Raw genomic sequence first — 9,540 nt, 5'->3', positions numbered from 1 at the left:
ATATTTTATTGTTCTGTTTTTATACTTTATTTATACTATTCCATCACTGTTTGGAGTTGTGATATAGAGGACAGTGGGAAACACTGAGCTGACACAGTCACAGCTGCCTCTGTCATTCACGTTCCGCTCAGTCATGCTGCCTCACCCCGGAGATGTGGAGAACTGTCAGACTTATGAGTGGAAATGGCTGGAGCACATCATGATAAAATTGTCGTATAGCTTGTGTCTCGATGTGTATCAGCAAAGTATTGTTCAAACTGTTCCACTCAATGATGGGTTTAAGGAAACATACATCTGTGCCTAAACATCATCCCCTTACTGCCACTCAAGGTGCTTTAAAAATAGTGTCCGCTGAATTTTTGAGTGACCCTGAATAGTTTAATACTGTAAGGTACTCATCAGGATTGGATTCGGGGGAGACAGCAGCTGTCTGTCTGCTCAGGAGTACTTGGGAGATGTTGTAGTGGCACTTTCTAAAAAGCTATTTAATAATGACTCATCCTTAGATCATCATTATACTAGCTGTATAATGGACAGTCCACATGCGTTGAGTATAGTGCCTGTAGATAGAATATAGACTGAGAATCAAATCATTCTTATCAGTTCCTGGGTCACTCTAGATGGGGTTGTAATTGGGTGGACAAGTCAACAGTTTATTTTACTCTTGATTTCAGCCTCTGGGTTCCATGTACACTTGGATGTAAACCAGTGACCTCAAGAAGTTTCTCTAGCCATCTTCACAGATAAGACCCCATTTCCCCCCCAGGATCTCCACTACTCCCGAGACCCACACAGAACATCTTGCTGAATGTTGCATCCCTACATTCCCTCATTCAGAGAAAATCAGGTATTTTCCAGTGTTTTCTTTTCTCTTCCTCATAGTTGTATTGCTGATGATTTGCTGAACAGGTGCACTTTTCTGAAGGGTCGCTAGTGTATATTTAGCTTTTGAAACCTGAGAATGCTGCCCACTGATAGGTGGATAGGGGCACATGATAACCGGAGTGCCGTTGCAGCTGTGAGCTTTTGCCCGGCGTTTCTCAGGAGGGAAGAGTTGGGGAGGCTCTGGCAGTTTGGGAAACGTTTTAACTTTAAAGTCAACGGTAAGCAAAGGAAAAACCACAAAATCAAACAGCACACCAGATTTTACTCTCCAGCACTCTTTGCATGGCCTGCTCTGTTGGATTGACCATCTTCTACAGCCTGTTGGTATGGAAGTGATGCTGAGGCCGATGCTGGTCCTTTAACCACAGCCTGATAAAAATTATCTGACTTTATTGGCCACCATTGCAGGAACAACCAATTACTCAAAGCTGGAACTTATTCCTGGACTTTGTTTTTCTTGGAAGACTTTCTGAAGCAACTCACCTCATGGACAGGAGTTTGTTAAAGTCCCATCCACATTCCTCTCAATCTTTTTGATGAAAACGCATAGAAAAGCATTATTTCATATCATTTTCTGGGAGTTGGGTCCTAAAAAAGGGTAGTTAGTGGTCAGACCTAAAATTAACCTGTAGCCTCAGAAGGCATTGGAGCTCCACTAGCTAAACAAAGCCAGCCAATCAGCCCGTAGCATTGGCTTACATGACAAATAGCTGGAGCGATTCAGAGCAGCTGTCGCAAGGCTTCAGCCAGGAGGCGAAGCGTTTTGGGGCGTCTTAGGTGTCAAACCCTCTCAACTAACAAGGCCTGCAGAAAGATTTCAGCACAAAATAAAAAGTTTGCTTTTGTTGATCCACCCACGCTAAAGTGTCAGCTCAGTCAGAGGAAAACTGACACACTTTTGTCTTTGTTTAGGTTTGCAGGAATACATAAAGTGGAATACGAGTGGATGGAAAGCGAGCACCTTCTTTACTGTAGGGTTGCTGAAATTCTACTGTAACCTTCTATAGTAAAGGTACGTCAACTTTTTAGTTTGGTTCTTTAACTTTAACACTGAAATTGGAAGAGCATTCCTAGCCTTTTGTTAATGCCTCTTTGTAGAGTGTCCTTCAAGTCCTGGTGAATTTGAAAGCTTTGCCATCTAAAGTATTCAAAAACACCTGTTTATTTCTCAGTGTCTGAGGCAGGAATTAGTTTGACGCAGTTAGTAAATATTTACAAATGTGTCTGACAGTCTTTAATATGCTTGGGTAGACTCAATAAATCTATTTGAAGATGGCATCAGAAGAAGAGTATGAAGATGAGATTGTGGAGGAGGAGGTAAGATACAAATTTAATACATTGCAATGCATATTTTATCATTTATTTAGCCTCTTTCATTGAAAGAGTGACAGTAATGCTGCTCTACATTATTTCACATTAACGCCTCATAGATCCCAGTCCTATAGGTGTACTGGCGAACCCTATGAATAGTGGTCTATGATATCTCCACCGTCAGCAGTTCAGTAGGAGCTGCCATGTCGTATATGATTAGCATTGGATCCCATTTCAGATGACCTCTTCCTTGGAGGCTAGTGCACTAAATTCCATTCAATACATATTTCATTCCCAGTAATAAATGTATCACTGCTTTCTTTTCAATAGATGCAATTAATTTAATACCATGACGATATATCAATTACATAAGTGGCAAACCATCATTCACTTGATAGTTATGTAATGACCCCTGCAGGAGTTTTTCATCCTCTGATAATAAGATCTTATTATGAACATGCTAATGTAATGTTTTCCTGATCAAACCAAAGAAGCCTGAATGGAAATAACCATTGTTAGATATAATACTCTCACTTTTATACTAACAGTGGGATTATGTTCTGTTCAGAGCAGCTAATTTGCCTGCAAGCTTCACTATGAGCAAAAAATCAAGTGTTATTTCAAACTTAAGCGATTGGTTGCACATTTGGCATCATTTTGCATTTACCATATGTTGAGGTATTTTGGCTGATTTATTTAAAACAACATTTATTGGGACAGTTCATGACAGATTTTGTTTCTGATTTGAAATATGTTATTTAAATATGATTTCGGCCCGTCATTTTTTAATAGAGCTCATTTTTAAGATTTAACCACAGCTCCTCTTGAAGCTTCCAGCAGTTTTCGTTTACCTCAATGTGTTTTTGTCATGTTATTCATTGAAATTCTGCCTGTACATGTAAATAAATATGTCTGTCTGAGTGTTCAATGGAAGAGTGAAAGCAGAAGGTTGATACTTTAACTCAGTATTTCCAAGAGAAATAGAGTTAAAGTAGACCTTGTATACTTTCATGTCCATTTCTGTTGTAGATATCTTATAGGGGTTTACCAAACAATTGCATTAACCGAACTTTTCATTGATTACGTGTTAGAGCTTTATTTTTGAAAGAACAAATGCTTTTGGATTCCCCTTTAACATATGCAGAAAATGGAAATTCATCATCTTGCATTTTGAGCAGATGGAAATCTCAACACAATATTTTGGATTATATACGTTATACACTCTGATTTCACTACTGCTTTCATTTACACTTAGAATAGAACCTGAAAGGTATCAGCGTTAATTAAGATGCCTTCTTAAATTGGATCTGGGGACAGCAGAGAATCACATTTTGTTATTTTATAATTTATTGATTTTTTCCGATAAAGTCTATAAAATTATATTGAATTTTTTTACAAACTTATTATTTACAGGTATAGTGTTCTATAAATAAATGTGGCACTAATAAAAATCTATATATCAAACGGTTTTTTTTTTATATATATATATATGCTTATCTCCCCATTAATGGAAAAAGCAGCCTTCAGCTTTGGCTGAGTTGTTCTTTCAAGAGATACAAATATAGAAGTGGACATCTACGGCTGACTCGGAGGGAGGCAAATGAGACGAGCCGTGTTGTAAATTACACTTTGCTGTTAACGTCATGCTGTTAAAATGCTTTGGGGGGAGGATCTGTGGAAAAAAAACACCTGTAAGAGTTGAAGATAGAGATTTTGCTTCACACTATATTCATTGAATCTCCCATGTCTTGTCTGTTAAGTGAAATATAAAGAAAAATGATATATAATGCACAGGCTTATAAAACCTACATACTGTAAGATTTTTCTGCTGCCCGCCGGTCCAAATAAAGAAGCCTCTAGCTCCTGTAAATTCATAAATTTGGAGTGTTTTTTTCCTGCTCTGGTTTCATATAGGTTTCTTACACGATCTTAGGCCTTGTGATGTTGTAGACAGTGACGGTTTCAGAGAGCTCTGTCATGATATCTGACTAAATACCAGTAGGGGATAGTTTATTCTCTGGACAGTTTGGGAGTCAAATGTATGTAAGTGTTTGTATTGGAATTTGTTTCCTGACCCACTGTTTCTATTTACTACCATGACAATAACGTTAGCTGCAAATAATAATAGTGGTGAGGTCATTAGGGCGCTAAAATGTTCTTAGCACTGGCCAGTCATATGGCTCTGTCAGTCAGCGACAGAGCTCCACTGGGAAAAAAAGCCTCATTACTATATTTTTATTCCCTAAACAACAGCAAATTAAGTAAAATTTAGTAAAACAACTTTCTGTGGGGAAAAATATAATATTAAAGAATGTACTAAGTGAGATTTTTAAGAGCAACTATTAATTTAGTTTTGTTTAGAAAGACATGGGCAACATTAAGCAATTATTTTTTTATTTTAATGTCCTAAAACTACAGAGCCCCACAAATGATATGTGGGGGACAAAACAAGATACGAGGCCATAAATCAAGAATTATTAATCCAAGTTATTGATTCGTTTTAATTTAGTTAAAGTGTGGGAATGAAAGAACAAATTAGTACTACATGGTCATAAGTTAATAAGTCGTGGGAATTAATTCTTGATTCGTGGCCATCTTTTGTTATTGTTGTTGTTGTTGTTGTTTTTTCCATGTCATCTGCAGAACTTTGTTTTTCTCTGTTTTTTTATGTAATTGTATTATGGTTATTGGAATAATATTTATGCACAGTTGCTTTGCAATCTACAGTACATAGTTTAAAACATATTTTTGGCATATAAGCTTAACATTTTATGTTTATTCATAATTCTGAATGGCTATAAAAAGTTGTGTAAAAAGTTATGTAAAAATAAAACATTAAATATGTAAATTATTTAACCTATTTGTTGAACACACAGTGGTCTAATGCTGTTTTTGATTATTCACAGACCCACCAAATTAAACGTAAATATAAAATTAAGAAAAAAGTGAGAAAAGTGTGAATATTGGCAAGAAATATCAGTCAAACGGATTATTTTTCTATCTCTTATTCTGTTATATGGTAAAAAAAAATACATGGAACCCTCTTATTAGCATGCTGAAATTATGCAAGACTTGTTAATGGCTGGCTTTGCATTTTAATTAATATAAACATGAATAACAGGACATGGTATAATGATAGACTTCGGTAAGCCTAGAGAGGATCCAACTACATCAAATGTATTTCTTGTCAAAATGTGGATTTTAAGAAAGACTTTAGATATACAGTCACTAAAGACTTTAGATATATAAGAGGTGCACTCATAATACTATGAATAGGAAAAAGTGCAATGATGGCAGAATAAGTCCCGCCTTCTTAATAAAAGAGCCTTTTCATGATAAGAGCATTTAAAAACAAAATTTAGGAGACAGTTGTTTGTTTCAATTATGACATTTTATCGTATAAACTTGGTGAACAGCTTTGGAGAATTTGATGCTTCCCCATTCAGAGAGATGGGAGCTGTACTTTAATGACTGAAATAGCTGCCCGAGAGCCGTTTCAAAGATGGCCGCTGAGTGAAAAGAATTGCCTTAAAGGGAATTTAGGGGATCAAGGGATTTTATGTCAACGAGAACCAGAGCTGGGAAAAGTCACTTATCTAAATTGCAGTGTTTTCCTGAAGTGTGTGATCGTCATTTTGAAAGCCCAGAGTTTTTCTTATATTTATAGTACTATTATGAGGAGGGTCCAACAATCACCACCACGTCCACCTCAATGTCACATGGTGTTGAGGTAAATGATCATCCCTGGTGAAACAGATCTGCGTCCCTCCCACATGCCATGGGGGCTATTCCATTCCTTCACATACTAGTTTAGTTTGTATTAGTTAGAACTATCCAAATGGTACCGACTTAAAGATTGGATTATTAAACAAACTCCCTTGTTTAACAATTCATATGTCAGTAAAAATTTAGTATTATGTCCAAATGTAATTCTTTGAGTAGCACATTTACAAAAATAGCCCCCATGATACCGAGACAGTTTATATTTGTATAAGGCCGTAGTAGTATGTGGTAACTAATGCTTTAAGGACTTTGTTTGACTGTCCCAAAAGTGTATTTTCTGTAGTTTTCTGCTTGTTTTCTTAAATAAACATTAACTGAATTACTATCTAGCCAATACTAATTTACTGACCTGTCTTTGGAATATGTGGTTTAACCTTTTCACTCATTTGCTATAAAAAGCCAAGTCTTAATTTGCATGGTAAATTAAACTAACAAATTCTTGCTGAAGATGTGGGAGGTAAGTGCAGCAAAATTAAATGTTAAAATTAAATTACCCTATCTTTACACCATCTATTTTTCTGTTTTTGGATTAAATCCATACAAACAAAATTAGATGTACCAAAACAGGCTTTGTGATTGCTTATAATGATAATGGAAATTAGGTATTTTGATCCTACAAAACTGTGCCCCCAAGAGAGATGTAAGGTTTTCTAACAGTTTGGCCTTCAAATATGAAATACTGTAAATGTGAAATATGTTTCTCATTTATACATAGCACCATTTGTCTTGAATGTTGATTGCTCTTTTTTTTTTTTAAGTCCACACCAGGTGGTCTTCCCCGACGGTCAGTCAGGAAGAAGGCGAAGGTGGACACCTCAAAGTTCATGACTCCTTACCTGGCACACAGCCAGAAGATGCTTGACCAGTACAGCCATGTAAGAAAATATTTTGTGCTATTAATCCACAAGTTTCCTTGACTGATGTTTTGTTCTTATTTCATTGAAATTAACTAGACTTTTTAACGATACCAAATGAGCCTCATAACTGTGAGTTACATTATGTGTGGGAGACAACAGAAACAGATTAGCATAAAATTAATGTTACCACATCATGTCCATAGGTCACAGTTTGTGAACTGAATAAGATCAGAATAAAACCAGATGTTTGATAGAAGTTAGTAGATGTTACTAGTTGTACAGTACCATTCAAAAGTTTGGGACAGTAAAATTAGTTTTTTAAGTAAGTAATCATTTTATTCAGCATGGATCCTTTTTGATCAAAAGACAATTACATTTAAGAAAATCTTTTTTAAAATAAATACCGTTCTTTTTTATTCTATTCATCAAAGGATTCTGATAAAAAAAAAATCATGGTTTCCACAAAAATATTAAGCATTTTCAATTTTAAAATAATAAAAAATGTTTCTTAATTAGCATACTTTTACACAGTACTGTATTGTTTTGTATGCTTTTGTAGAATAAATACAGGGGTGAATATGAAAAGTCAAAGGGGCAGCCCTATGCCATTTCGGCTAACACACCTGAGATGATTCGCATCAAGAAGGCCCAGGAGCAGCTTAGTGAGGTATGTAACCTTTGTGGATCATATATTACTATATTCTGTCAGAATATTTGCAAAATCTTTGTTCACGTGAGCTATTTTTTAACTGATGCTTTTTGAAACCTCTTTAGTCTAAAGCTCCTAATAAACAATGTACAGATACTTCATGGAAAATTCTAGCCGATGCTGTGAATTTCACTAACAATACATATTTTTGATAACCCAGGTGAAATACCGTATGGAGGGACTGAAGGCCAAAACCACCAGCCTCTATGATGGTGAGGCTCGTGAGATTGCCCACGTGAAGCATGTCTCTGAGCTCATCAGCAAAGTAAGAGCTTGTCTCAAGATAGACTTGTGTATTCATTAGAGTAATATTCATTCATATTTAATAATCAAGTTGAATAATCACAGCAGAATTGTTTAAACTGTCTTGATATTATGCTGTTAAGCTTTAAGAATGCATCCCCATAATGCTTTGCTAGAGAGACAGCACTGTGGGGAAAAGAACTGATAATTCAATGCACTGCAGAAATTATTGTATTCATGTAGAATACTGCTCACTGCAGAGTTTTGTTTTATTTTAACTCAAGTCGTCAGTCCTCAATATTGCATTCTAAAGCCCTGTATTCTGACTGGATTAGTTTAAGATGGACTTACCAGAGCTTCTCAGGAATTTTAGTCCCATCCGAATGAGCCATCTCAGTAATCATTACGGACAATGTCAGTAAAGATTACGGCAACTTTTACCTACCTTCTATAAAAAGGTCCGGAAAAATAACCTACTAATCCTGTGCTGTATACCAACTGTAAATGTACATAAATATTCCGTCATGTCCTGTTTAAAAGTAGTTCCCTTTCCAGAACGGTCACTTTGTGTTGCGTCTAGCTAGACGCTATGGGAAACGCCTTTTTTCGTGAATATTGAAGCCTGAATATTTACGCCTTTAAAACGCAGAGCAGCTGCACAGCGAGCATAGAGCATAGCGTCTAGCTTGCCATTGGCTGTGCTGCAGCAACTGCACATCCTATGGCGAGGCGGCTGAGATGCGCAAACCAATGGAGTCATATTAAATCTCCTTCAGCGAAACTTCACATCGTTGACTTATCCAGAGATCTCGCCGTTGAAGTGCACCTTGCAGTGGAACGAGCGGCCTGCCAGCTAAGCAGAGTCAGAGCGGCACCGCCTCCCTGAATTCGCTGTTAACCTTAGCTGTTAATTAATCATCTGGTTGCTGCCTGAGGAGCCCTCCGTGAGCCAGCTCGATGGGTGCTTCCTGCAAGAGCACCAGCGGCCAGCACCCTGTTTACCGGAAGTTCATGAAGAACTAACGAAATCATGACGCGCCCCGTATTCAGCGCGCATGAAATTCTCTACTTCTGCCACGCTCTTGATCATCAACGGTGCTGAGGAGAAGATGTACGACAGGATGCCCCTCCTAGAAGAGGCCGTGGCCACGCATCTATGCACGCCCACCTCTAGCGGATGGAGAACTAAACCAGTCCACCCATCCAAGCCGCGCCACACCACGTCAGCTCTCGCTGGTTGCACCTAAACCACCGCTGGCCAAGCTGCATCGGCCCTGAACACCATGGCCATTCTACAAGTACAACAAGTCATCCCCGGGGTATCATATTGGGTTATCAATACAGTAAAACGGGGATACTCGCTCCAGTTCGCTCGCAGGCCCCCGCACTTTCGCGCAGTGATGGAGACCTCTGTGAAAGGCAGTGTAGCACACATCCTTCGCACCAAAGTGTCAAAACTTCTAATGAATGTAGCCGTCGAGACGGTCTCCCCGCCCCTAAGCGAGTCTGGCTTTTACAGCCTCTACTTTCTCGTTACGAAGAAAGACGGCGGCCTCAGGCCGATTTTGGATCTCAGACACCTGAACAGGGCCCTCATCAGGCGAGTGCGACCATTCAGGATGCTTACAATCAAACCTCCTCGCGCAGATTCGCCCAGGGGATTGTTTTCTCTTATTGGACCTGAAAGATGCTTACTTTCACATCCAAATATCCCCTAGCACAGGCCATTCTTGAGATTCGCCTTTGAGGGGC

At 38.1% G+C, this 9,540-nt stretch overlaps 1 protein-coding gene across 25 annotated transcripts in view; it reads left to right on the top strand.

Annotated features, from left to right (window-relative positions):
• Positions 1-966: 966 nt before the first annotated feature.
• The window catches only part of neb (nebulin), a 63,615-nt gene continuing 55,041 nt past the window's right edge, over positions 967-9,540 (top strand). For all 25 annotated transcript variants that reach the window (XM_077217018.1, XM_077217016.1, XM_077217008.1 and 22 more), the window contains exons 1-7: positions 967-1,103; positions 1,798-1,897; positions 2,137-2,202; positions 5,864-5,926; positions 6,738-6,854; positions 7,396-7,503; positions 7,706-7,810. In XM_077217018.1, coding sequence (XP_077073133.1) covers positions 2,158-2,202; positions 5,864-5,926; positions 6,738-6,854; positions 7,396-7,503; positions 7,706-7,810 — 438 coding nt within the window. In that variant the 5' untranslated portion in view covers positions 967-1,103; positions 1,798-1,897; positions 2,137-2,157. The remainder of the gene's footprint in view (positions 1,104-1,797; positions 1,898-2,136; positions 2,203-5,863; positions 5,927-6,737; positions 6,855-7,395; positions 7,504-7,705; positions 7,811-9,540) is intronic.

The sequence above is a fragment of the Siphateles boraxobius genome, unplaced genomic scaffold (assembly GCF_051911475.1).
Source record: "Siphateles boraxobius isolate OS27281-9 unplaced genomic scaffold, OSU_SipBor_1 7, whole genome shotgun sequence".
NCBI lineage: Eukaryota > Metazoa > Chordata > Actinopteri > Cypriniformes > Leuciscidae > Siphateles > Siphateles boraxobius.
This window is presented reverse-complemented; position numbering and strand designations above follow the sequence as displayed.